We start from the raw sequence: 25,894 nt of genomic DNA on the forward strand, positions 1-25,894 counted from the left end.
CTCCAGTAGAAGTTTCAAGCTCTGTAGAGTGTGTTGATGATGAAATGGCGGGGAAGCTGAGAAGCTCCCTCGAAACTGTATTTCCACGACTTTCAACGTCGCCTCGTACCCGCACTACGGTCTTATCATCCCACCTTTCTCGTACAACATGAATATTCTGGATTCTTAGACATTTTGATTTATCCGTTCAATTTGATTATTTCGATCAATCCAAAAACTAAATTCAAAGAGAAAACGACTTTTGATCCGGCTAGTCTCCGTGTCCAAAAGGGAACTTGGCATTTTAGTGGATCTTGATGGTCAGCTTTCCAAAGTGATTCTGGCCCCACTATGCATTCTGTCAGTATCTAGATTCTTGCAGGGGTCTCAAACTAAACGAACTGCTTACCATGTGTTCATATGCCTCGCGAGTCTGATCAAAGTTAAACACCTTCTCATCCACAACTGGATGGATATCGTTGGCCTCGATGGCACGAATCATATCCTTCATCAAGGCCTTGCTACCAACATACACTCCACGAACAGTGCAAATATGGCCCAGCGTGTCAATAACACTGGGCTGGGTCTTCGGATCGACCCCGCCGAGGAATCCAATCACGCTGATCACACCCTCATACTTGATAGCTTTGAAACTCTGCTTGAGCGTTCCCGATCCGCCAACCTCAATAATATGATCCACGCCAGCACCATCTGGTGTCAACTTCTTAGCGGTCTCACCCCAGTTAGCATCCTCCCTGTAGTTGATGATATGGTCTGCACCCAGAGTCTTCAACTTCTCGGCCTTTGATGCGGAGGACGTGGTCGCAATCACGACCGCACCAGCGGCTTTGGCGAACTATTTACGCAAGAAAATACGTGATCAGATATCAAGATCACATATGGACATTATTTTCAGAGTCTCACCTGTAGAGCAAACATGCTAACACCGCCTGTGCCTTGTACGAGGACATATTGACCAGGCTTCAGAGGCTTTAGGCCGTACAAGGCATTCCAACTCGTCAACGCTGCGCAGGTAAGTGTACTGTTTTCGATTGCGGAGAGGTTCTTTGCTGCCTTGACGAGGCCCTTTTCGGCGAATACACCGTATTTACGGAGCACACCGTCAATCACACCTCCCAGTCCAGTCTGTGTAGCTGGAATATCAATCGGACCATACTGGTGGCCCTGGTTGAAGACCGTCGCTACTTGATCACCTTTCTTGAACTCGGTCACCTTGGCCCCGACCACAACGACCTCACCGGCACCGTCGGATCCAGCGACAACAGGGAACTTAGTTGGGAACGGGTACAGGCCCTGCCAACAAAACAATAGGTTTATTTCACTCCACTATGCTTGGTAATCAGTTTTAGCGAACTTACCTTTGGAATGATCAAGTCGCGATAATTCAGCGACGCTGCGTTAAGCTTCACCAGCACCTCAAACTCCCCGACTGGCGGGATTGGGACCTCCTTGCAGACTAGGCCGTCGAAGTCATTGTCCTTGTTCTCAATCACCCATTGCTTGGTTGTTCCAGCCATTTTGATTTTGGAAGTTTGAATGTGAAAATTATTTCCAGTCAAAGGATATGAAATGTGAAAATTATTTCCTTTCAAAGGATATATAGTCGCTAAATACGACCTACTTACATGTTTCTGACGTCACGAGCACTTGTGCTCGTTCCACACCTCCCTTGAAGGCTTTGGTCAATTAGTAAAAGAGGCACAAAAAGTCTCCGTGCTACATGGATCTCGGACAGATTCAACCCGCTATCTAGCCGATCGGTGACTTCAGTCCTCGCGATTATATATCTTATGTAAGTCTGCCCATACCGCTTTGTCATGAAAAGAGAAGGAACAGAAGAGAGAAGATGGTGTGAGAATATCAAAACAGCATTGTTGCCCGAATATTCAAATGTATCAATCATAAAAACGTAACTATTTCACCACCGAGCGGGCCAGACCACCGAACGGGCCACCCCAAAACACCATACCATAGTGAATGCGACATTTACTACTGAACAACCATATTATTACTCTATTCTATTACTTACCGATAGATATTGATAAGGATTATTAGAAGCATATATCAATTTTGAATAAATTGAACTCTTATTTAAGTGACAGGTCAAAAGTGTTAACTCTTTATTTGATTATGAAATATTCTGCCAGTCAAAAAAACTTTTTGAAACCAGGCGAGTTGGTATACACCACTGCAAAGTAAGGCTTATGCAAATCATTATACCGGATCATTGCTTGCATTTGGGGCTCTCAGATACTAGTATTTGAAATACATTAGCAGAAATTTAACACGCGATTTGGATAAGCGCAGTAGGCGGTGGGAAAGGCGGGTCTTTAGGCGGGTGTTAGCACTCCTGTCCTACCGTCAAATCGGTAGTCACCAATTCATACAAATCCCCGAATACTGCCTAAAGGGACTAGACATATCATATAAAAACAACTAAACTTCAAGGAAAAGCTTCTACAGACCACCATTGTTGAGACAATGAGTAGTAATTTATCACATTTACTATGGTGTTTTGGGGTGGCCCGCTGGTGAACTGCGTTATGAACCTGCAGATAACCTTGAATGGACTTCATTTCAATGCCATTTTCTTTTCATCGTCACAGGGGTCTTTATTGTCAAAGGTCATGTGTCTATTCTCAGACATGCAACTTTAATAGGCTGGGCCAACCATGGGGGCAGCTAACTGCCGGGGGGCTTACGGAGTTTATAGTTCGGTATCCACTGAGGGGCCTCACAATTGTGCAATCCGAAGCTAAGATTACTCAATTGATTTCGATATCCACTTAATCAATGGCACACGAGTATTACTCGGGGGTTTCAAAAGCACGAAATCAACAGACCGCGTGTCTGCATAGCCCCTCGTGCTCTGCCATTGGCGTGGAGGAGGAGGAGGGGTAAAGTAAGAGGGGCAGAGGGGAAGATAAATAGATCGCGATTCCTTTGGCTTTTAGCTTCTCATTGAATACTCTGAAACTTTACAGCTTCCATTCTTAATACCTCATATCCATTACCTATTGCAATGTCTCTTGGACGCACCTACAAGCTAAACTCGGGCTACGAGATCCCCGCCGTCGGGCTCGGTACTTGGGTACGTACTGTTTTGGCTCGTTTATATACAGCTCGGAAACTGATATATTTATGCGCGATAGCTTTCTAAGCCCGATGAGGTTGAGAACGCAGTCGAACACGCCTTGCGAAGCGGTTACCGCCACATTGATGCTGCAGCATGCTACCAAAATGAAAATGAGGTCGGAAATGGCTGGAAGAAGTCGGGTGTGCCGCGTGAAGAGATCTTCGTAAGTTGACCAACATCTACGAATATATTCGGGGCTTTAATGAAGACTAATTTATCATATTTCAATATTTAGATCACTAGCAAGCTGTGGAACACTCACCACCACCCCGACCACGTTGAGGAGGGCCTCAACAAGACCCTAAAGGATCTCCAAACTGACTACGTGGACTTGTACCTGGTACGCTACCCCCGTTCCAATGGAACAATTAAATGAATTCCACTAATTTAACTTTCAAAGATGCACTGGCCTGTCGCCTTCGAGCACACAAACGAAACTATCACGCCGATCGATCCGGTCACGAAGCGATTCCGTTTAGCCGATGTTCCGGTCGCCGATACCTGGGCCGCTCTAGAGAAGCTTGTCGCTACAGGCAAGATCCGCAGTCTTGGAATTAGCAACTTCACCATTGATGCTACCAAGAAACTGCTCGAAACTGCAAAGATTGTTCCCGCTACGAACCAGATCGAGGCGCACCCTTACCTCCAGCAGCCGGAACTGACTAAGTTTTTGAAGGAAAAAGTAAGCATTGTTCTCATTCAATTCGTGAGACATGTAAAGGTGCTAATTTGACTTAATAGAACATTCTTATCACAGCATACAGCCCTCTTGGAAACAACACCTTTGGCCTGGCACGGTAAGACTTCATCCTGTGACGTTGCTCGGATTACACTGTACTAATACTTGCCCCGCAGTGTTGTCGACGACCCGGCTGTTGCAGAAATCGCCAAGAAGCTTAACAAAGACCCCGCTCAGTTGCTGATCTCGTGGGCTATCCAGCGGGGCACTGCGGTTTTGCCCAAGAGTGTTACGCCCTCGCGCATTGAGAGCAATTTCCAAGGTAGGATGACGGGGTCAAGGACTGCTTTGATAATAGGCTAATATTTGTGTAGACTTTGTTATTCCCGACGCAGAGTTTGAGGCTCTTAACAAGTTGGACCGCAACGCACGATACAACTACCCCTTCCGCTGGGGAGTGGACGTCTTTGGAGAGCTGGGAGCTGAAGAGGCTGAGCGTCGGGCTGAGGAGCATGCAGCTAGCCAGCGGTAAGTTCTCAAATACCCTGGCTTGGATAATTAATAGAAATTGTAAATAAGGTACTCCAAATTGAGAAGTATATTTACACAAGAGTACCGTACAATTTAAATGTATGCTCGCTGAAGTTAAGGAGATAGCGTAGAATGAATACTGTAGTCCCTTATCGCCACTCTATGTAGAAAATATTCCACAAAAAAACCTCATAACAGGAACAGAGGTGGTCAACTGCCCTGGTGGTTATGGTCGATAACGCCCTCTAAGCGCCCAGTTCAGATTGGATCAATCCCGACGCTTGTTATCCGACCCACTCAAACTTCGTTTGCTTTGATGCATATCAAGCCAGACCTATTTTTTTACACCAGACGCATACCATGTACAACAATCCCAATTAAGCTACTCGATCCGCAATGCCAGTTCAAGAGAGCAGGGTCACCAAATCCAAAGCACGGCGATCTCAAACGCCCGCACGACGCGTCTCCGCCATCCAGAAAAGTATGTACATCTACCAGCAACCGTCAATCTAACTCTGCCTTCTTAATCTCCATTCTCAATATTGAATTCTCATGCTAAACTTCCTAGATCTCCCATTAGTCGAGCGCACAAACGCCCTAAGTATCGAAGAATTCATCTCTTCTTACGTGTCTCCACATAAGGATGCATCACCCACCAAAAACCCACCGGCCAGCAAAGAGACAGTCCCGGAACTACAGCCCCTGCAGAACTATGCATCCCAAAGTACGTCGCTGGCCGTATACTCCGCGGCAACTATCTCCACTGCAGACCTAGACGCCTGTCTGGATCTCATCGAGCTCACTTCTAGCGAAGCTTACGCTGCCTCCGGCGTAGGCTGGTCCCGACCTAAAAAGCGGAAGGAAATGAAGCTGCCGGATATGAAGTATTTGATTTTGCGCGACTGTTTCGCGTCTTCGGCTGAGATGCAGCAACCTGGTGCCTGTGCCGATAAAGCCGACGAGCCGAAGACTACGGGAAGCGCGAATGCGATGGGTAGCCCCGATGGAAGTGGAAATGAATGGGTTGATGATAATAATAATGTTCTTGGATTCTTGTCGTTCATGATTACTTATGAAGATGGGAAAGAAGTGGTTTACTGTTACGAAATCCATTTGTCGGCTGCTGCCCGGGGGCGCGGGCTTGGGGGTTTTTTGATGAGTCGGATGGAGGAAATCGGTCGATCAATTGGAGTAGAGAAGGCTATGCTTACGGTTTTTAAGTCTAATGTGGCTGCGTGCAGGTTCTATGAGAAGGTTGGGTATGTCGTTGATGAATATTCCCCCCAGCCGCGGAGGTTGCGGAATGGGACGATCAAGGAGTTTGATTATTTAATTTTATCGAAGTCGTTGAAGTGAAGATTGAGGTTTTGATTTTTGATTTTTGATTGTTTTTGTTGACCTTTCCAGCATGAATGAACCCATGATGCGATAGAAATGCAAGCATTTCATTATATTATATTTGTTTCACTTCCTGGCCTTGCAATTCAGGGTTGGCTTGCTCCCATTCGTCTCTGAGGGCCGCAAAGATGCTATCAGCCAGCAGGATAGAAAGGCCTAGACTCCAGACGAGAGTGATCGCATAGAAGAAGTTGGCGTTGCCGGACCCAGCGTAGATCCACAAGTGGTAGAATGCGGGGCCCAGAAGACTGGAGTAGAGAAGTGCGGAGACTGCGAAGAATGTGTACCGCATCACTGTTCATGATTAGTCTGCTGTTGGAAGTTGGACGAAAGCCGAGACAGAACTCACAAGGAAAGAGGTGCCGGTACAAAGGTAGCAGCGCGAAGTAGAGGGATGCGTCAGAAATACTAGGATAAGGCTTGAAAATTGCAAAGACGCCCAAGAGCGAAGTAATGATAAACAAGGGTTGTCGTCGCAGGCGGGCAGTAAAGCCTCCCACATAACTGGCTAGATGAAGCCAGAAGACGCCCACGAAGAACTCCCGGAAGGAGTCGAACATCTCGATGAAGAAATACCACCAAAGACCCACATTAGGAGTCAAGTCGGGGACCAGCAGATGAAAGCCATACGTGGCGGACATGAATTCCCAGAAGTTCCCCGTGACAATACATGACAATCCTAGTAAACCGGCGACGCTAGACAGTAGCATCGCACCATGTCGCACAAAGAACACCACAGTGTTGGGTGCCTTGGAGGATTGCGCTTGTTGGTCATAGCAAAGCAGCACCAGCGGGATAAACAGCAATGCTGGATAAAGAGACAAATATGATGCGAGACCTAGTGCCAACACTGCGTTGATACTATTTCCATCCACAGCATTCGAGACGGCGTAAAGGATTCCGGTGGTGGTGAAGACGCTCGTTGATCGGGCCAAGCAGGTTGCAATTGTAAAGGGGTTGAACAAGAACCTATTGTTAAATTAAAAGACTGCGTGGCTTCAAGGGGTCCATGGGTTCCTACCAAGCTGCAATAGACACTCCGTCCCACCGGATATGCTTTCGCATAGCAGAGTGTAGTCGGGTCTGAACAGATTGGCCTGATTCCGAAATGTTGATCAATGCATGCGCATTTATTAAATCGACGAGGAAGTAGAATATGGCGGTAGGGAATGGATTGCTCTTCACATCTGGGAGCAAAGTGAATAATGGGAGGAGGAGCGGTGCCTAAGTACCGTGGGTGTTAATTCCGAGTCTTAAGGAAGTGTTGTGACCGGCGTACCTGATGGAAAACACCTCCATCGTAGGGTGACACATTTCGGGTGTAAAGGAAGAGACCCTCTTGCACTGTGATTCACAATTAGTACCGATTTTTTAGGTTGTGACTGAAGCCATTGGGTTCAACATACATCGCTTGAAGCTATTGACCGGGGTCGAGACCTCCACTCGGCCTGTGAGCAAGTCGGGCAACGAGGGAAAAAGAAAGACCAGAAGTAGCCGTAATACAAAGGCACCACCAAATACAGCAGCCTTGCGTCGGTCCAATGCCATGACGACTTGGAGTTCAAGAGAGGTGGACAACTCAAGATCCCAGCTGTCCGCTTGTCCCTTTACTCCCCCGTTGCCTTGGAACCACGGACGCCCGCACCCGCACGGGCCAACTGACCGCCTCCGACAGAAAAAAAAGTTATTCGATAAATTTTTCCTCTTCTTATCAGCAGAAAACTGTTTAGATTCTTCAACTTCAGAACTCTAACAGAATTCAACATGGCTAAGATTAAGAAGAAGGGTATGTTGATCAGCCTCAGTTTCCTTCATTGTCACTAACAATTATTTTCTCAGGAACCTCTGGCGCGGCCAAAAACTATATCACCCGTACCCAGGCCGTGCGCAAACTTCAGATTTCTTTGCCTGATTTCCGTCGACTTTGCATCTTCAAGGGTAAGTTGGATCCTCAATGATAGATACGGTGAATGCGATGCTGATTGATGTTTGAATTAAAGGAATCTACCCCCGTGAGCCTCGCAGCAAGAAGAAGGCCTCCAAGACCTCCACCCCCAACACTACTTTCTACTACACAAAGGATATCCAGTACCTTCTGCACGAGCCGCTCCTGAACAAGTTCCGTGACCAGAAGTCTGTTGCCAAGAAGATCGCTCGCTCCCTGGGTCGTGGTGAAGTCAGCGACGCCGCGCGCCTGGAGAAGAACCACACCCCCAAGCTCACTCTCGACCATGTCATCAAGGAGCGCTACCCGACCTTCATCGACGCTCTTAGAGACCTTGACGATGCTCTGTCTCTGCTCTTCCTCTTTGCCACTCTTCCTTCCACCACCCATGTTCCTCACAAGACCATTGCTCTGTGCCAGCGCGTCTGCCACGAGTTCCAGCACTACCTGATTACCACCAACTCGCTGCGCAAATCCTTCCTGTCTATCAAGGGTATCTACTACCAGGCCACTATCCAGGGTCAGGACATCATGTGGCTGGTCCCCTACCGATTCGTTCAGCGTGTCAATGGCGATGTCGACTACCGTATCATGGCCACCTTTGTCGACTTTTACACCACCTTGCTTGGTTTCGTCAACTTCCGTCTGTACTCTTCGATTGGCTTGAGATACCCTCCCAAGTTCGACACCCGAAGTGATGAGAATGGCGCCGAGCTGGCTGCTTTCACTCTGGAGGGCCGGAATGAGGCCCCCAAGGCGCTGGAGGCCAAGCCCCAGAAGACCGGTAACTCGAACAAGGAGGTTTCCAAGGCTACCCAGGCCAAGGTAGACAAGGTCATCAAGGCTGCCGGTTTGGACCAGGCCGAGGACGAGCAGATGGTGGACACAGCCGAAGAGGATACCGATGCGATCGACCGATTCGAGCCCGCTGCCCCCGAGGCTGACACCCTTCCCCAGCCCGACCAGAGCGGCAACGAGGGTGCTCTCTTCGCTCCCTTCGTGTTTTATATCTCCCGTGAGGCCCCCAAGGCTCCTATCGAGTTCATCCTGCGTGCCTTTGGCTGCAAGCGTATTGGTTGGGATGCCGTGATGGGCGATGGTGCTTTCACCCACGATGAGACCGACCCCCGTATTACCCACCAGATTGTCGACCGTCCTCCTCTCCCGGAGTCTTCTCTCCCCGCCATTCCTGCTGCTGATAGCACAAACCAGAAGGTCAAGCCCGGCACTCGCATTCCTGGCCGGACTTACGTCCAGCCTCAGTGGGTCTGGGATTGCATCAACGATGGCAAGCTCTGCCGTCCTGATCTTTACGGCCCTGGTGCCACTCTTCCTCCCCACTTGAGCCCATGGGTTAAGCCCAACCGTGGTGGTTACGACCCCAAGGCTACTCTGGCCGAGCAGGAAGAGGAGGGCGAGGCTGAAATTGCCGAGGATGCTGAAGACAGCGACGAGGAGATGGAGGATGAGACCCCCCCAGAGGTCGTCCCCGCTGCCCAGGAGTCCGAGGACGAGTCTGTCGATGGTGGTATGGATGTTGCTGGCACCGACGATGACGAAAGTGACAGCGAGGAGGAGGAAGAGTCGGACCTTGAGGAATTCGAGGATAACGCGGCTGCCTCTGAGTCAGAGGACGACGATGACGAGGCCGCTCGCAACCAGCACCAGCGCGAGCTCGAGGCCGAGGCTGCTGGTCTGCCCTTCACATCCAACGGAGCCACCGATGAGGCATCCAAGAAGAAAAACTCCCAGACTAAGAAGTTGGCTGCCAAGAAGCGCAAGGAGGAAGAGGAACTCGAGAGACAGAAGATGATGATGAGCCGCAAGAAGCGCAAGCTGTTGGAGAAGATGCTGCACTCGAACAAGAAGACATCCGATGAGGCTGCCAAGCTCCGCTCGAAGCGGCGCAAGCTTGAGAAGGAGAAGGCTCAAAAATAGAGTCGAGCGATTAGTCAAACTATCTAGAGTGCTTATTTGTTGGCGTTTGCGGCTGGGAAAGTCCCCTGTATATGCATGTCCTAAAAAATTTATGTCCATCGAATTTAATGGTTTTTTTGCACAAAAGTCACTACAGAACATATGTATTCCAATTGCCCTAGTTCAAATTAACTGTTATGTTGGCATATGTGATGGAACTTTGTTCCTGACCCAAGTCGTTGGAACAAATTATGCTGCATATTTAGTGTCATGTGACATGTATCCACTTTTGAATTTTTGAAGATCTCGAATCTTCAACGAACTTGCATCAATAGCAAATGTTCAAATCTTTTGAATTACTTCCAAGGTTTTATTTTTCAAGAGTTTACGTGATGCTTGATCCCCCATCGCGGTCCAAACTGCGTTCTTCAAATCCAACATCTGTATATGCCTAGTATCAGCCTCTTCAAAGTGCCTACAATTCAACCACAGGGCTGAGGGATGTCCTCATTTCCAGAAGACCCGCCGTCATCATCACAGTTCCTACCACCGCAGTCGGCCCAAGCACGTGGTTCGTTATTTGGCGGACCCAGCAGTGATGCCGATCCGCCGTCTTCAAGGACGCTCCGGCCCAGAAGATCCATCTTCGGCGGCTTTAGCTCCCAAGATGTTGCATCGGAGCCAGAACATCAGCCTGAGCCTATGGACGAAAGCATTCCCGATCATGAAGAAAACGATCTTGATCTAATCCTCCGTGAAAGGCCCCTGGATGCTTATTATGGCTCTGAAGGGGAAAGCTCTTATGCAGAAAGCAGTGACGATGAAGCCAAAAAGTCAAACAAAAAACCCACCTCTGCCAAGGCTCCCCGGGCCAGCAAAAAAAAGCTATCTGAAGAATACGTGCAGGAACCTGAAAAGGTAGCGCAAAAGCCAACCTATGTTCTCGATCGTGGGCTTGACTTGCCGCCGGGGCAGAAGCGCCCAAATCGGTGGACAGGGTTGCAAATCAACTATCAGAGAGCTATTGCGGAGGAGAGTGCGGTATACAATTCCATAATTGATAGTCGTGCGGAAGACCTCGCTGCTCATCTTTACAATGCCTACGTGGTTCGCCGACAACCCAAGCAGCAGGACGGCTCTGGTGATCCCCAAGACTCAGAGGATGATGAGAAATCTTTTCGCAAACGATGGGTAGCGTGGCCTATGCCCGCTTCTCTGGTTCCTCGTGCAGGCGAATCTATTCGCCGCAAACTAGACGGCCCCGACACATTTCGAATGCCACCTGATGTTCGCCCTAGTGGAGAGCTGGAAGAGTGTATCATCGCAACGATGATGAAGACCGCTAAGGAACGGTTTATGGCTAGGCAGTGGGAGGACACGGAAGACCGAAATTCTCCAGAGAAAAAGACTCCGGATCCCGATGCGATGGTGGATGATGATGAAACAAATGATAATGACGAGAAATATGGGCAAAAGCTTGGTCAGCGCATAGGGCAAAAACCAACCATTCAGCTCGACGACGACATCTCTCGCCAGCAATTACGCCCTCTCTCTCGCACCGCCATTTCACAATTAGATCAGCTATTAGTAGGACTTCATCGTTCCCTAAGACATCGAGCCAAAGATGTTTATGACAGCGATGACTCCGCCACCGATACAGATGATGATGGATCACGGTCCCGACATAAAGGTGGGAAACAGAGCCATTCGCGGGGTCGCAAACGGGCTCGTGGGCATTATCAATCTGGACAATCGTCGCGCGACGCATCGAATTTACGGTCATTTCCGCAACCTGACAATGAGCCGGATCGTTCAAGGCAACGCAAAAAAGAATTGCTACGCAGATTTCCCTTGCGAGACTGGGGCGAGGTCATGGGTCTTGCCTCAATGACAGGCCTGCCAGCAAACGCAGTCAAACGAGCCGCGACAAGATGCGCAGATCTATTCGAACAGGATATGACATTTCGAACATTCCACGAAGGTCACATAGAGAAAGTGGCTCGTCTCCCGAACGGTATGTGGGATTATGACTATGTCGAGAGCGACTCCGAAACAGAATCTGGCCGGGGTCCCAAACGGAGAGCCCAGAGTAGGAATACTTCCAGGGGTCTTACACGATCTCCATCACCACAATTTCATCATCCTATTCCCGCGCCCCCGACCGCACCTCCCCCAGTTTCAGTCTCAATCGCCCCTTCGAACCAAAGAGTGGCACCTAAAACCACCCACGCCAGACAGCCTGGCTTTGAGAAAAGAACAGCCTCGACGAGTTCTCGGCCGAGAGACATTTTTTGTCCTGTTCCTTCCTGTAATCGCAGTTCCAAGGGCTTTTCGCGGACATGGAATCTCAACCAACACATTAAGATCAAGCATCCGACATTAGCAGCATCCAGAGCGTTGAAAGCGTTGGGAGTTTCTGAGTCACCTGCGCGATCCCAGAGTCAACCCCCGACGTAGTCGAAAGAGACTAGGACGTGTGTGCAATGCGTTTTTGCGTTTAATGATATCAATATAGCTAGACCTATGTATTTTATAGTTTGATTTTAGTTGCCGGGATACCCTCATGAACTTGCTATCTATTTCCTCGATGTGATTATCCACGAGTCATACATGGCCCACGATGGTCAAAACTCGTATTCCCATAACAGTGTATTGGTATTGAGTGACATTGACAGTGGGTATAGAGTCACATGATATGTAAAATACTGAAATACGAATACACGCAATCTCGACCGCCTCAATCGGTTCGATATCCGAACCAGCATGACCGCGACAAACTTGGGCGGAAACAACGCTCGAATCAAATCATACCTTCTTATCACAAGACATGATTTGATTCTATCCCCATGCGGTCCTCACTTAATCTATTTGCTGCCGTTGCCCGGAGCCAGCCCTCAAAGCTGAAAAAGCCAGCGATCAGTCTAGACCATGTAGGTAGAGGTACCAGATGCATCCATGAGGCAAGGCATGGCAAAGTCCGGGAATCCACTAATAAGTTTAATAGTTTATCCAAAGACAACGCGTCCTGGCATTATGGCGCGAAATTGTCCGAGCTTTGAATAGTACGCGTCTGGCCTCGAGCTCCCTGAAGGCTATCCATGGCACTGGCTTACACGAGGATCTAGAAATTCCCCCTTCATCAACACGGGATGAGCTGCATTCGTATGCTCGCCAGGAATTCGAGCGGCATCGAGGTGTGACGGATGTGGTAGGCTGCCCAGGTGCTTTTCTCATATACTGGATTGAACGCTAACATGGTTCCTAGCCACATATAAGATATTTACTTTCGGTACGATCAACTTTGAATTCTTTGCAATGCTGTACAACCATGCTGACTTTCATAAGACTGGAAAAGCGGAGTTTGACACCATGAGGAGGTATATTGATGAGCAGGTTGCTGGTTGACGCTGCTAGCATTATTTTAAAAAGTCAACCTTGTACCAAGAATAATTGACCATATATCACATTCCTTTAGACATGTTCAGCCAATGGAAATGCATACCGGCAAGCCACTTTTAGAAATTTCATCATAGACCAGGAGTCGGTTATAATCCCTACTAATATGTGCCCTTGCTAGCCAATCAATTACGGGGTGTCGTAAATCCCTAGAGTGGAAGGGCCGGCCCAACCAACAAGCCGCTTGTCAGATGATTTGTAAGTGACACATGAAAACAAGGTGGTTCAAGTTTTTCATTGGTGGGTGTTACCATGGCGATCCTATCAGTGGTAGATGTTTCCTCTATAAACTTTTCCAAGGTTGATTGACATCATAGAATCTTGGTTCCAAGTTGACAGCATAAACATAATTCAAACTTGGCGGCTGATGACAAACAAGAATATTTGAACTCCGACTTGCTCACCCTTTAAACGTCGATATTTCCTTCAAATCAACCTTGCTCACTTTTTTCGATACCAAGACCTTGGGTTATACGCATTCTCCAATCCACGCTTCGCCTCTAGGGATCCCCGGAGCTTACCAGCTTCCCAGCATGATGGCTTCCTCGCTGCCCCCAATCCAGCTCCCTTATATCGACCCCATACTACAATCAGAGCTATTTCCAATGACTCAACCCATGCCAAAGGAACAACCGCCATTATATGAGCTTAACCAATTCGCACCCCAACCTCTCAACCCCTCACCTGCTCCTTCGGGACGCCGACCCACACATGACAATCTCAGTCCCCAGCGAGCCCGACATCTCGAGCGTAACCGAATCGCCGCAAATAAATGTCGACAAAAGAAAAAAGCACAACACCAAGAAATCGAGAAAGTACTAAGTAATGAGACCGCGAAACATGAACACCTTCTGTCCGTGGTGCATAGTCTCCGAGACGAGGTCTGGCGATTGAAAAATACAATATTCGACCACGCAAGATGCGACGACCCCAAAATCAACCTCCAGCTTGCTATAATCACCGAACAAGCCGCTCAAAATAATCTCGCTCCCTTCCAATGCCCATCACCTACATTCTCTGTTAGTACGTTCTCCGAAAATTCGAGTGAGAGGGAACCCAGCGCGCATGAAGCTATTCCGGCTACCATGGCAGCAAAAACGAGTTATGACGAATACCCCGACACGATTTTCGAGACCTTTATTGAGGTGGACTAGGACTAGCTCTAGGCTTTGATGTTCTCGTTTTGATGTTTAAAGTCTGACGTTAATAAAGTAATTGTGGGCGGTTATCGAGCTTCTAGCTACTGTCGTGACGTCATTGACGGGAGACAAAATACAAATACTCCTGGCTATGCCAGGCTACCATCTACGTGTACCTCGTATGTACGACATACTCCTTTGCGTATACACTTATTTCAAACCTTCGATTTTAATTACAATATGGTAGGGTTGCACGGATCATGCAGGGACCCCTGGGTCCCGCTATGAATAACTGTGATCAGATCAGGCCCTGCCGAGGTTTAACACTCCATTGATCCGCATATAGCAGCTGATGTGTAATGGGCATAAATCGCCACCGCTGTATTTCAGGATGGTTCTCGATCCTCTATGTGGGATGGCAGAGCTATTCATTCTCTAGTTTGGGCAACATGTGGTGTATAGGACCCACCCACCTTCATTAGCGGGCGAAAGTCCCAACCAATCGCATTACATTTCGTTGCGGGTTGTGTGGAGATAATAAAGTACAATCTATTTCTACTTGTGGCTGAGGATTCCAGAAAGTCTCTGACCTCAGATTATATAAGTTTCTGCCACCTTTCTGTTGAGTATAAGGCAGTTGAGTTTAAGTGAGTTTAACTGGTGGGTCTAAATGTTGAGTTGAACTGGTCTGAGGAATGCACCAATCATCATGAGCTCTACGGGGACTTTCTCCGACTTTTTCTGGACCCTCGCGTTCGTTTACGTATGGATAAAGGCGGTCTGGTGGTTGTTGGAGACTTTTGGTGCCACAAATACTTGTGAAAGCCACTTACATCAAGGCATGCTACCGCCACCCGAACGTGATCGGAGTAGCTTGTGGATCATGAGGACCTTTAATAAAAACAGCTTGTTTTCTCCGTAATTTTTTTTTCTACAAACTACAAACTACACATTCTCACAAACCACTCACCTCAAACAAAGTCTCCGAACTTTGATAATTGTGTTTCAGTATCATATATCAATAATGTCGCCCTGTGTGGCTGAAGATCCTATCGGCCAGGACATGGCCCGGTTCACCACCAAAACCGTTCTAGGCTCGAAGTTCGAAACAACCGAGAGGTTTGTTTTTCTCTACACAAATGTATTGAACGTATAGTAATGAATCTTGTATAGGTATAAAAATTTGGAGCCCATTGGAATGGGTGTTTCGGGACTGGTCTGGTATGATACCCAGTGTTTTACTCACTGTTATAGAAGCTGACCACATTGCCCCTTTGTTTAGCTCCGCCAGAGACCAGATTTCTAGGCGAACCATTGCTGTTAAGAAACTTGCACAACCTTTCAAATCTCAGAATATTGCAAAACACATGTACCGGGAGGTCAGGTTGTTGAAAACACTAAAACATGAAAACGTTCGTCTCCAGAGTCGTCTCCGAAATGCTCAAACTAACTCTTCTTATCAATAGATTATTCATTTGAGTGATATATTCATCTCACCCTCTGAAGATATGTATGATTTCCACATCCTGCTCATATACCACCAAAAAAGCATTGAAGGCTAACTCAATTCAGATATCTCGTGACAGATCTCATGGCAACCGATCTACACACTCTTTTGAAATCCAAGAAAGTCGATAATCAATTCTCACAATATTTTATGTACCAAATAATGGTAACGAAATCTCTCATCATCAATCATGAACTGCTACTAATCCATCACAGCGCGGTCTCAAATACGTCCACTCAGCCGGTGTCGTCCATCGAGACCTGAAGCCAAGTAACATCCTCATCAACGAAAACTGCGACCTTAAAATATGCGACTTTGGTCTAGCCCGTGTCCAAGAGGCACAAATGACCGGCTATGTATCCACTAGATACTACCGAGCGCCAGAGATAATGCTCACCTGGAAGCGATACAACGAAAAAGTCGACATCTGGAGCGCGGCTTGTATCTTTGCTGAGATGTTACTCGGAGAACCTCTATTTCTGGGCAAGAATCATATTGATCAATTCTGTGTGATCACCAGACTACTCGGCTCTCCACCCGATCATGTTGTTAATCATATTACTAGTCCGAATGTGAGTGCCTGAGCCAGATTTCGGTTTCCAACCTTGTTTTGGAATGCTAATCCTTTCTGCAGACTATGAGTTTCGTCCGTTCTTTACCACAGCACTCTCGGAAACCATGGACAACCCTTATTCCCGGAGTTAATTCGAAAGGTAAGCAGCATGTTCAATCTGACATTCATTTTCACAATATTGACTGTAGCAGCAACGATGCTTTTGGATAAGATGCTCCAATATGATCCAGACTTGAGAATCACTGCCGCTGAGGCTCTTGCTTCCCCGTACCTGGCTCCTTATCATGATCCCAATGACGAGCCGGTGGCGGCAGAGGCTATCGATTGGTCTTTCCTCGATGCTGACTTACCAGCTGATATTTGGAAAACTATTATGTATGTTTCACGGGCCTCATCTTGCTGGAATAGAGCTAACTCGGAGAATAGGTACGCTGAGGTTTTGGGGTATCACCAGGATGGTACATCGCCACCGCCTGCACAAGATTATGAAGGAATGGAAATGGCACAAGGTATTCAATGTTGATGAGATGAGAACGTTTCTTGACTTCTTTCTTTTTGATACCTAGTTTGTCTTTCATTGCCTATTTAGATTGTTAAAGCGTTGATACCAGAGCTTCTAGTAGAGTCAATTTCTTCACGTTGTTATTCAAATGCACTTTGAAATTCAATATTAAGCCATGGAATTCTGCGTGAAGTAATCATTAAAAATATCACCTTGGTAACATGACATGCTATAATAATGCACATGCCATTCCAAATACGTTCTATGAGCTCCACTCGTATGTCTGTAGAGTTTTATATGCCAAGTAATACTGGTATAATAATAGAGTCAAGATATTGTATGGTTGTTGACGTATGGCGATATAATTTATCGCACCTAACATGGTTTTTCCGGACTTCGCAGCTTGCCTACCGATTCCGTTATATGAAATTACTTAGCGTCGCTGATTCGGAAGGTTTCACTACAAACAGGGTTTAGTGCTGAAAGCACGGATAGTTAACCAGCAGTACTGTAGGACTAGTGGGGAAATCATGTGATTTTGGCCATAATAATCGAGTGATAAGAATGTGATAAAAATGATGGTAGGTGCAATCCGAAATAGGCTTAGCTCCCTATTCCCATACAGCTGCTAGCTTCTTATCCACCTGAGAAGAACCATACTCCAAACTCTGCTTCTGTTTTACGAATCTCCGGAAGCACGCTAGTTGAAAACAGGTCTATTCAACCTGCTTAGCAGTCTCTTCAGCCTCGTCATCAGCCTTGTCATCAGAGGTCCTATCAATCGTGTGTTACTTTACGATACCACGTCTCTTTATATTACCTAGACACTGATTTGACATAGGATCCACATACCGACACCATGCGCAGAACACTCCCACCCCCATCTCCCATGATGCGCAAGTTCCTGAACCACAGCGCCTCAGGACACGACTCGACTCAAAGCATATCAACACCTCCTACTTCTTCCTTTGAAAGAGAATACTGTTTTCTCTACGGGACTTTGATGGATCCAGAAACACTCTCTCAAGTCTTAAGAACGCCAGACTCCCTTCCTGTCTTGAGCCGTGCTAGAGTGATAGGCTATGATACTAAGCTCTGGGGCCCCTATCCTGCCCTTATTGATGGCGAGCCACTCCAACCGGTCGATGGTATGGTATTCGAAATCTTGTCAAAAACACAACTTGATCGACTTGAATCCTATGAGACGGACAATTATCAGCTCCAGCCTTGCCTAATCGACATTCTCAATCATGATAATAGTGTTCTAAGTACTGTCGATGGAGTCACATTCATGTGGAATGGCGAAGAAGACAAACTTCAGGAAGGAAAATTTGACTTGAAGCAGTGGAAAAAAGAAACAAGACTTCGAGATCTGGATTAACTATCGAAATAATGCGGAGAAAAGGGTTTTTATTATGTCCAGACTCTTATGGAGAGTTTAATGCAATAGCTGGAATTTTGCTAAGATATGATCTAAATCATGTGCTTTGTAGCTTCTTCATGATTAAGTTTTTAGCCTTTGCTTCTCGCTCCTTTGCCATGAAATTCTGTCTTTCCTCTGTGGTGAGTGTTTTTGTAGGGGCGGGATCAATCAAGCCAGTTTTTCCTCGGAATAAATTGTGAAGAACTGCGTGATCAGAGTCAGGCATATCAAACTCCCTGAGGAAACCTAGTAGACCACGAACATCCTGAGAAAATCGAGATAGCTGTTGGGGATTTGAAATCCCCTGTGAAGAATTGATGAACAACACCACAAATTCTATCCATGGCAGACTTGCTGATTCATCAGACACTCCTGGTGCTTGGCGAAATTCAACGGTATACTTTCCACCACAGTAAAGGTTCGTGAAATTCCAAGCAAAGTATCTCTTTCCATTGTCATTCATCAAATCTGCGAAATCAACGTTGTTTTGACAGTCATCGATGGTTTTTAGGCAATTCCTAAGATCCTTCCCTCGCAGGCGTGAGTTCTCGCGGAGATTGCTGGCAGCATACTCATTGTTTCGTCTATTAGCCGGCAGGATAGTGTTGATGGCGCCCTCAAAATAGAATATGGCACGGCAGATTGACTTAAGGCTGTCAAGATCCCAGGATGTGCCTTCTGGAGGTGAGATGTGCACGTGAAAACCACATGAGGCATTGCTTTCAATTCGACAAATCTTTCTCACAGATCTCAATAGTTCTCGGACATGTTCTCGCCAATCACCTTGCTTATTGTAGGAGAGAATTGGAGAAACAAGTTCCAGCGGCCCTAGTTATGTTAGCTAGCTCAGTAAAGCACGGGTAAGTATTGAACATACATTGATTGCTGTTATCTGGCTTGATTGTTATATCATCCGTGAGAGACCACTCAATCTCTTCCTCCCCTTCGTAAACACCGTCAACATCATTGTGGACTCGAGGCCGAGGACGACGGCTTGCGCGAGAATGGACCGTTTCCAAATCAACAATTAGAGCATTCGCGAAAGCTTCAAGATCTTCGAACTGATCCCTGGTCTTTTTACGGTGGCTGAGTAAAACCTCTAGTTCAATACCGATTCGAAAACCAGTCTGCATTTTGCCCGAGAGTTGAATATGGCGCTTTAGAAACCTTCAGGATTGGGAGCTGCCGCGAAAGGAAAACGGAAAAGACTCAGTCATGCTGGCTGTGGAATTTCGAAATGGATAGTTTGATACGGTAATGGGAAGTTGGTAAAGAGAAATGGAATGACAGGATAAGAGAAGGGGGCGAGAAGAGGGACAAGAGAGATAAGTTAGCAGACACTCGCAACTACCATCACCCTTATTGGGACCATATGGCAGAACGCAGAACCGAGCGTATAGTCATCGATAACCAACGCTCCTTCCGCGACCGATTTAGACAGCCATAATCGGAATGCTCCAAATGACCAAAAGACTTCTTACCTACCGGAAAAGGTTGATCCCGAAAAACCGGACCTGGAAGATAAAGCATAATATCCTTATAGTCTCAAGGTACTTATTATATCCTGGCTCCAAATTCCATGGCACTGATTATCGGTCGCGCAATTACTGGAATCGGTGCAGCTGGTATTATGAGTAGAGTCTTCATTATCATCACTTTCATTGCCAGTCCTAAAAGGTGGCCACTCTTCACTGGTATTATCATGAACGACTTCAGGAAAGATCAATTAGTCTATTATGTATCCCATGAAAACCATCGAATCATACATTCATGTTCAAACTACACTAATATAATTCATATAGAGAATAACACCCCTTTCAAACAGCTTCAGCGGCATCTGCCTGAGAGACCTCAGGCTGCTCCTGCTCACGAGCCTTGTGGTTCTTTCTCGAGTTCGTAATATCCATAATAGCAAAGACATTAGTGAACAAGAAAAGCGCCCTTAGAAATGTCAGAAATGTCCATAGAATCAGAATTCATCTTTCAAGGCCGTACTCACCATTCAACAGCCCCAACAACAATCTGCGCCTGAAGCGCATAACAGCTCGAGTAGGTACACGCGCTCGGGCCAGGAATCAACGCAGCCATGGCAATCCATCCACTCAGCCAAAGGCCCATTGTAACGAGTTCGACAGCGGGGATAACGAACTCGTGTGAGAGGCGCGGAACCCAAAGCGGTGCAAGGCCTAAGTAGGGAACGGCGACAACAGCTGTCCAGCAGCCGTTGAAGAGCATGAAATAGATCACACTTGAGAAGGACCACTCGTCATATAGAGTTCCGATGACTGGCTTGTTAGTATGGTTCATTGCTAGCGGATTTTGAGCGACGAACTATATGCAGTCAGACCAATGGTCGCCAGGGCAAAGACAGCCTGGACGATTCTGACGGGGTAGACCCAGGACAACATATTGGATGGTGTGTATAAGAGGCTGGTGGAATGCGGGTTGGCTCAATGCTCAGGTGTTTTAATATTTCGCTTGGGTGGTTTCCAATGTTTTTATTGTAGAGTCGAGTCGAGGGTTTTCACGTGCTAGATAATCATGTGAAAGAGAAAAAGTAAGGTCCACAGGGGAGATTCCAAGTTTATATACAGCATGTTCTAGGGTTTACATTAGAGATTTGTTAGGCCGAGGCCGTTGGCTAGGGCGAAATTTGGTGTGACTCCTCACGGGAGACCCTGCATCTCAGCGAACCCGAGAGTGGAGCTCGGAAGATCAATAGCTTTCACGGGTGGGTTCCGGGATGAGGGTCCGCCTCAGCATGCACTTGCTCTTATTTCTATGTTTGATCTCCAACATGCAAACATCAATGGATTGAAATAATTGATTTCGTTAAGAAACATGCAAACATTCAATTCCAGCTGGATTGCTAAACAAGCATAGTCAAAAGTATGTTGGTTGAGTATGACGCCAAACTGTCGATCTCACATGCGCACGTGAATCCGAGGTCGAATCGCCGAATGAATTACTAGAGACGGGTCGATCAGCCTTCAATTAGGCCGACTATAAGATGCTACATAGCTCCAGCCCGTGATTTCACGGTAGATCATCCCACGTATGAGAGAGGTGGAAGACACCCATGCCAGGAACCAAAAGCTTGATTAACTTGGGACCTTGAAGTAGAAATGCCCAGTACCTTTTCTTATAGATTGTGACTCGCTTACAGTAAACACCTCAACGAAGATTGGAGAGTAGCTATATACAAAAATAATACAGATCAACTACAAGTATTTTACACGTGCAAGGATTAGACTAGTTCCTCTTCGCCAGCAAAACCTTCACAGCATCTAGAACTCCAACCTTCTTCTCATCCGCCGGCTCAATCGACGCGCGAGCAGCATCAGGCTCCTGAGGCCTCTGTCCAGCCTCCTTCGCTGCCTGCTCAATGGCAGCATGACGCTCACGCCACTCGCGATCCTCCTTATCACGGATCTCGAGCTCCCGCAACCAAGCATCGCGCTTCTCCTGTGATTTCCGCTCTTCCACCGCCTTTTCAAACTCACGGCGCTGCTGACGCTCTGTCTTAAAGTACATACCGCCTGCCACTAGGGCGACGAGTGTGAATGCCTGGGCGAAGATACGGGCGCGGAACATGCGGTTCATTTCGGCTGAGTCGCCGGCTTTCATGGATCGGTAGGCGCGGTAGAGCGCGTAGCATGTGGCGGCGCATCCTGTAGGGGTTAGATGGGGTTGGAGGTAGGTCTGTGGTGGTTTGTAGATGTACCTAGCGGGACCAATGGCTCTTCTTTGAGGCGTCGGGTGAATTTCTGGGCGCCGCTTTCCTCCTCGAAGTGGCTGGGGATTGGATGTTAGTGGTCTCATCTCTGCGTTCGCTCATTCCAACTGCATCATCGGGCAAGATCTGATATGGCATGTCACATACAGGCTACCCTGGGTGGAGTCCATGGAGGACGGAAGGGGTTCGCGACTCATGGCGGATGCTCCGAGGTTGGGATCGTAGCTCGGATATGGCGGTTGGCAAGGATTTTGAGTGCGCAATGGATTGTCGGAGTAGTCGGATAGCTTCCAACCTGGTTAGAACTTGATTGATGCTAGGTGATGGTGGTTATATGGAACATACGAGAGGTGTTCAGCACAGCATGACGTCGACGAGGTTTTGCCAAGGAGTTTTTTTTTCCCGCATAATGCATTGTATGAGCTTATCAGGCAATTTCTAGAACGAGTGGCAACTGGACACAGATTTGATTACATTGAAGATTGAAGATCTAATTTCCTTTCCAGATCAAATTATGAAGTGTAATGTAAATATAACAATATCATTGAAATTTGAATCAAAGCATATCCTTATCTCAAATGTCGCCATTCATTGTATCGCTGACCGCCACCTGCATCTTTATCCTTTATCGGAGTACTTGACATGGATGGGTTCCCTACATCCAAAATACCCCACCATGCTTAGCGGAAATTACTTTAAATGAATGGAAAATCTTCAAATATCCCCAATCAAAGAAACTTGACACCAATTAGTTCCTTTAATCATCATTAGAGGCTTGGGGCTGTGGACCAGGGTTGATGACATAAGGACCGATCCCGGATCCCCGCCAAAAAAAGAGTCAGAGATCAAAGAATTTCTCTGTACAACCAATTCCTCCCCTGAGTCATTGTCCGTTATTTCGAGTATCCTCGGATAGGTCAATTTGTCTTAGGATCACCATGCCCAACGACCTCACCACCAATGGCATCAGGCCCATCACTCCCAAAATGAATGGTTTTGCTTTGACCGAATACACCGCCGCTCCGACGCCTCCCTCAGAGCGCAACCCCCATTTTCCTGGAGTGCCCCCAGATTGGGGAATTCCCGAATCCTGCCTACTTCCCAACGGCTATCCTGATGTGAGTATCACTGCAATCATCCGCTGTTTCCTCCAATTTTGACTTACGGTGACTAGTATCTTCGCCTGATCTTGACATCTCGCGTTTACGATGTTATCGAAGAAACTCCTCTCCACCATGCCATCAACTTGAGTAACCGACTGGAGAGCCGTGTTCTCCTTAAGCGTGAGGATCTGTTGCCAGTCTTCAGTTTCAAACTCCGTGGTGCTTATAACAAAATGGCTCATTTGAACGCCGAACAGCGGTGGAAGGGTGTGGTTGCGTGCTCAGCGGGAAACCACGCGCAGGGTGTCGCTTACTCTGCCCGGAAGCTTAAAATTCCCGCGACCATTGTGATGCCCTCTGGAACCCCGGCTATCAAGCACCGTAACGTTGCTCGTCTTGGTGGGAGCGTGGTTCTTCACGGAAATGATTTCGATGCGGCCAAGGACGAGGCCCACCGGTTGGAGAAAGCGCACGGTCTGACCAATATCCCGCCATTCGATGATCCATACGTTATTGCTGGTCAGGGTACCATTGGAATGGAGCTGCTGCGCCAGGCGAACTTGGACAAACTGGAGGCTGTCTTCTGTGGCGTTGGTGGCGGTGGCTTGATTGCTGGTATTGGTGTCTACTTGAAGCGCATTGCACCACATGTCAAGGTCATTGGCGTTGAGGCGTATGATGCCAATGCCATGGCTCAGTCATTGGATGATGGCACTCGTGTTTTCCTGAAGGAGGTTGGCCTTTTCGCTGACGGTGCCGCGGTGAAGTCCGTTGGCGAGGAAACATTCCGTGTTAGCCGTGATGTGATTGACGAGATTGTCCAGGTCTCCACCGATGAGATCTGTGCTGCCATTAAGGATGCGTTCGAGGACACTCGATCCGTCGTCGAGCCTGCCGGTGCCCTTTCCCTTGCTGGTCTAAAGAAATATGTTGCCAACAACCCGAGCCCCGACGCCAACCGTGAACTGATCGCTATTACCTCTGGTGCCAACATGGACTTTGATCGTCTCCGCTTTGTGGCTGAGCGGGCTGCCCTTGGCGAGAAGAAGGAAGCTCTGCTGAGTGTCAAGATCCCCGAGACACCCGGTGCTTTTGCCAAGCTCATCGAGATTATCCTGCCCCATGCCGTGACCGCCTTCAGTTACCGGTATGCGCAGGAGAATGTTGCTGATGTTCTTATGGGTATTTCGCTATCTGCTATTACTGGGCAGGATGACCTGGCGAAGATTATGGAGGAGTTGGAGAAAACAGGAATGTCGGTTCAGGACCTCAGTGATGATGAGCTTGTGAAACGCCACGTTCGCTTCCTTGTCGGAGGCCGCTCCAACGTGGCGGACGAGCGTCTCTTTATGTTCGAGTTCCCCGAGCGACCGGGTGCACTGGCCAAGTTTCTGACCACTCTCCGCCCCAACCAGAACATCTCCCTCTTCCATTACCGCAACTACGGCGGTGACGTTGGCAAGGTTCTGTGTGGTATTCAGTGCCCTCCTACCGAAAAGGATGAGCTCGAGTCGTTCCTTCGAGACCTGGGCTATCCTTTCAGCGAGCACACCGATTCCCCTACCTACCAGACCTTCCTTCGCTCATAAAGGATTCATATGATTATATGATGCTTTGGTATATATGTGATCGAGACATACCGGAATTTGATGAACAGTGTTTATTTCGGTCTTTTTTTTTTTTCAGCGGCTTAAAAGTGCAACCCCGTCTGTCTTTAGTTTGGCGTCTGGTTTCGAGCATATAGACTATGGCACTGTGATTTATATTATGTGATAGCTATTTCGATATCAATTCATACTCATTAATTCTTTCAAGTGTGTTGATCTAAAAGTTGATATTGTCGCGATAACAGAGTAATTGTTCCAGATCCACCAATCAACATGGGAGCGGGATCGGCTCGGCAAAACACAACCTCCGGCAACAATCTTTCCAGTATCAAGATCGAGACCTCCGGGAGCAGCAAGCGACATCGACCTGCATTGACTTGTCTATTTCTCAGTGCGAGACAACGAGGCCCTGCACCTCACCTTAGTGTCTTCCGAGAAACAATTCCAATCGCCACCATGTTCTCCCTCCGAACCGTCTTCCGCGCCCCCGGTGCTCTCGGCCAGCTTATCCCCTCTGTCTCCCGCCGGTCATTCTCCGGAATTGCCTCGACCCGTCCTATTTCGCACATGATTCAGAGTGGCCTCACGAGGTTGCGCGCTCAATCACAGACATCCAATGCTGTCTCTGCCGCCGTTGGCACCTCCCGGCAGATTGGGCAGGTTCGGGGAATGAAGACTCGGTCTTCGGTGAAGCGCCTGTGTGATGGTTGCAAGGTACGATTGAATAACATATTCAGTTCTGCTGGAATATGTTAGGGATTCCTAAGTGGTGGACACGAGATACTGACTTCAATTGTTCAGCCCGTGCGTCGAAAGAACCGTGTCTTCATCATCTGGTACGATTTATACATTCCCAACTCATATGCTCCGTCGTTTCACCTACTGACGCATTACTTCTAGCTCGAAAAACGCCAAGCACAAGCAGCGACAAGGCAAATAGAGTGAATGGGTGACTTTCCACTTCGGTCTTTCTCCGGCATGCACGACTTTGATACCTTCGATTTCCGCCTCTGCCTATAACTTTGCATATGTGTTAGTCCAGATGTATTTTGGGACATTATTGCGGCGCTTGGGGTCTTTTCTTGTACAATAGTCTCGGGACCAGAGTATGGTCTCTATACTGAATCAATCCAACTCAATTGATCTCTACGTGCTTTATGTATATTGAAGTTGAACCTTCAGTATCCCCTATATTCGGTAGCATATGCAGCATGTCAGTCGCAAATATAATTATCATTACA

The 25,894-nt window shown here is 47.5% G+C and overlaps 15 protein-coding genes across 15 annotated transcripts; 10 read left to right on the forward strand and 5 right to left on the reverse strand.

Moving 5' to 3' along the window:
• Positions 1–283: 283 nt before the first annotated feature.
• Positions 284–1,517, reverse strand: N7520_001427 (zinc-dependent alcohol dehydrogenase family protein; the record flags this gene model as incomplete). Its single annotated transcript, XM_057135362.1, has 4 exons — positions 284–328; positions 389–835; positions 904–1,293; positions 1,359–1,517. 4 exons carry the CDS (start codon positions 1,515–1,517, stop codon positions 284–286), a joined length of 1,041 nt encoding a protein of 346 aa, XP_057001298.1.
• A 1,505-nt stretch (positions 1,518–3,022) lies between these two features.
• On the forward strand, positions 3,023–4,347 carry N7520_001428 (uncharacterized protein; the record flags this gene model as incomplete). Its single annotated transcript, XM_057135363.1, has 7 exons — positions 3,023–3,091; positions 3,153–3,299; positions 3,372–3,476; positions 3,537–3,818; positions 3,878–3,933; positions 3,992–4,137; positions 4,190–4,347. The coding sequence occupies 7 exons, from the start codon at positions 3,023–3,025 to the stop codon at positions 4,345–4,347; spliced, it is 963 nt and encodes a 320-aa protein (XP_057001299.1).
• A 395-nt stretch (positions 4,348–4,742) lies between these two features.
• On the forward strand, positions 4,743–5,702 carry N7520_001429 (N-terminal L-serine N(alpha)-acetyltransferase NAT4; the record flags this gene model as incomplete). The annotated part of the gene is made up of 2 exons (XM_057135364.1): positions 4,743–4,827; positions 4,915–5,702. The coding sequence occupies 2 exons, from the start codon at positions 4,743–4,745 to the stop codon at positions 5,700–5,702; spliced, it is 873 nt and encodes a 290-aa protein (XP_057001300.1).
• A 97-nt stretch (positions 5,703–5,799) lies between these two features.
• On the reverse strand, positions 5,800–7,292 carry N7520_001430 (GPI-anchored transamidase subunit GAB1; the record flags this gene model as incomplete). The annotated part of the gene is made up of 5 exons (XM_057135365.1): positions 5,800–6,038; positions 6,094–6,713; positions 6,766–6,968; positions 7,024–7,088; positions 7,151–7,292. The coding sequence occupies 5 exons, from the start codon at positions 7,290–7,292 to the stop codon at positions 5,800–5,802; spliced, it is 1,269 nt and encodes a 422-aa protein (XP_057001301.1).
• A 201-nt stretch (positions 7,293–7,493) lies between these two features.
• nop7 (mRNA-binding ribosome synthesis protein NOP7) lies at positions 7,494–9,627 on the forward strand (the record flags this gene model as incomplete). The annotated part of the gene is made up of 3 exons (XM_057135366.1): positions 7,494–7,530; positions 7,584–7,682; positions 7,745–9,627. The coding sequence occupies exons 1-3, from the start codon at positions 7,509–7,511 to the stop codon at positions 9,625–9,627; spliced, it is 2,004 nt and encodes a 667-aa protein (XP_057001302.1). The 5' UTR covers positions 7,494–7,508.
• Positions 9,628–10,107: 480 nt separating this feature from the next.
• N7520_001432 (uncharacterized protein) lies at positions 10,108–12,063 on the forward strand (the record flags this gene model as incomplete). Its single annotated transcript, XM_057135367.1, has 1 exon — positions 10,108–12,063. The coding sequence occupies one exon, from the start codon at positions 10,108–10,110 to the stop codon at positions 12,061–12,063; it is 1,956 nt and encodes a 651-aa protein (XP_057001303.1).
• Positions 12,064–12,452: 389 nt separating this feature from the next.
• N7520_001433 (LYR motif-containing protein 2) lies at positions 12,453–13,011 on the forward strand (the record flags this gene model as incomplete). The annotated part of the gene is made up of 4 exons (XM_057135368.1): positions 12,453–12,536; positions 12,611–12,814; positions 12,872–12,895; positions 12,952–13,011. 4 exons carry the CDS (start codon positions 12,453–12,455, stop codon positions 13,009–13,011), a joined length of 372 nt encoding a protein of 123 aa, XP_057001304.1.
• Positions 13,012–13,667: 656 nt separating this feature from the next.
• Positions 13,668–14,216, forward strand: N7520_001434 (bZIP transcription factor; the record flags this gene model as incomplete). The annotated part of the gene is made up of 1 exon (XM_057135369.1): positions 13,668–14,216. The coding sequence occupies one exon, from the start codon at positions 13,668–13,670 to the stop codon at positions 14,214–14,216; it is 549 nt and encodes a 182-aa protein (XP_057001305.1).
• Positions 14,217–15,225: 1,009 nt separating this feature from the next.
• Positions 15,226–16,805, forward strand: N7520_001435 (uncharacterized protein; the record flags this gene model as incomplete). The annotated part of the gene is made up of 9 exons (XM_057135370.1): positions 15,226–15,320; positions 15,375–15,422; positions 15,484–15,613; positions 15,668–15,711; positions 15,774–15,873; positions 15,924–16,280; positions 16,343–16,421; positions 16,474–16,657; positions 16,709–16,805. 9 exons carry the CDS (start codon positions 15,226–15,228, stop codon positions 16,803–16,805), a joined length of 1,134 nt encoding a protein of 377 aa, XP_057001306.1.
• An 838-nt stretch (positions 16,806–17,643) lies between these two features.
• N7520_001436 (gamma-glutamylcyclotransferase family protein) lies at positions 17,644–18,165 on the forward strand (the record flags this gene model as incomplete). Its single annotated transcript, XM_057135371.1, has 1 exon — positions 17,644–18,165. One exon carries the CDS (start codon positions 17,644–17,646, stop codon positions 18,163–18,165), a length of 522 nt encoding a protein of 173 aa, XP_057001307.1.
• A 97-nt stretch (positions 18,166–18,262) lies between these two features.
• On the reverse strand, positions 18,263–19,340 carry N7520_001437 (uncharacterized protein; the record flags this gene model as incomplete). The annotated part of the gene is made up of 2 exons (XM_057135372.1): positions 18,263–19,035; positions 19,085–19,340. 2 exons carry the CDS (start codon positions 19,338–19,340, stop codon positions 18,263–18,265), a joined length of 1,029 nt encoding a protein of 342 aa, XP_057001308.1.
• Positions 19,341–20,024: 684 nt separating this feature from the next.
• Positions 20,025–20,615, reverse strand: N7520_001438 (MARVEL domain-containing protein; the record flags this gene model as incomplete). Its single annotated transcript, XM_057135373.1, has 3 exons — positions 20,025–20,148; positions 20,207–20,492; positions 20,540–20,615. The coding sequence occupies 3 exons, from the start codon at positions 20,613–20,615 to the stop codon at positions 20,025–20,027; spliced, it is 486 nt and encodes a 161-aa protein (XP_057001309.1).
• Positions 20,616–21,459: 844 nt separating this feature from the next.
• rcf1 (respiratory supercomplex assembly factor RCF1) lies at positions 21,460–22,140 on the reverse strand (the record flags this gene model as incomplete). Its single annotated transcript, XM_057135374.1, has 3 exons — positions 21,460–21,878; positions 21,932–22,002; positions 22,091–22,140. The coding sequence occupies 3 exons, from the start codon at positions 22,138–22,140 to the stop codon at positions 21,460–21,462; spliced, it is 540 nt and encodes a 179-aa protein (XP_057001310.1).
• A 741-nt stretch (positions 22,141–22,881) lies between these two features.
• Positions 22,882–24,635, forward strand: N7520_001440 (threonine dehydratase, biosynthetic; the record flags this gene model as incomplete). Its single annotated transcript, XM_057135375.1, has 2 exons — positions 22,882–23,061; positions 23,118–24,635. 2 exons carry the CDS (start codon positions 22,882–22,884, stop codon positions 24,633–24,635), a joined length of 1,698 nt encoding a protein of 565 aa, XP_057001311.1.
• Positions 24,636–25,109: 474 nt separating this feature from the next.
• N7520_001441 (50S ribosomal protein L36) lies at positions 25,110–25,593 on the forward strand (the record flags this gene model as incomplete). Its single annotated transcript, XM_057135376.1, has 3 exons — positions 25,110–25,367; positions 25,410–25,489; positions 25,554–25,593. The coding sequence occupies 3 exons, from the start codon at positions 25,110–25,112 to the stop codon at positions 25,591–25,593; spliced, it is 378 nt and encodes a 125-aa protein (XP_057001312.1).
• Positions 25,594–25,894: the final 301 nt, after the last annotated feature.

This window comes from Penicillium odoratum (genome assembly GCF_028828045.1).
Source record: "Penicillium odoratum strain IBT 22623 chromosome Unknown utg000001l_segment0_segment0, whole genome shotgun sequence".
Lineage (NCBI taxonomy): Eukaryota > Fungi > Ascomycota > Eurotiomycetes > Eurotiales > Aspergillaceae > Penicillium > Penicillium odoratum.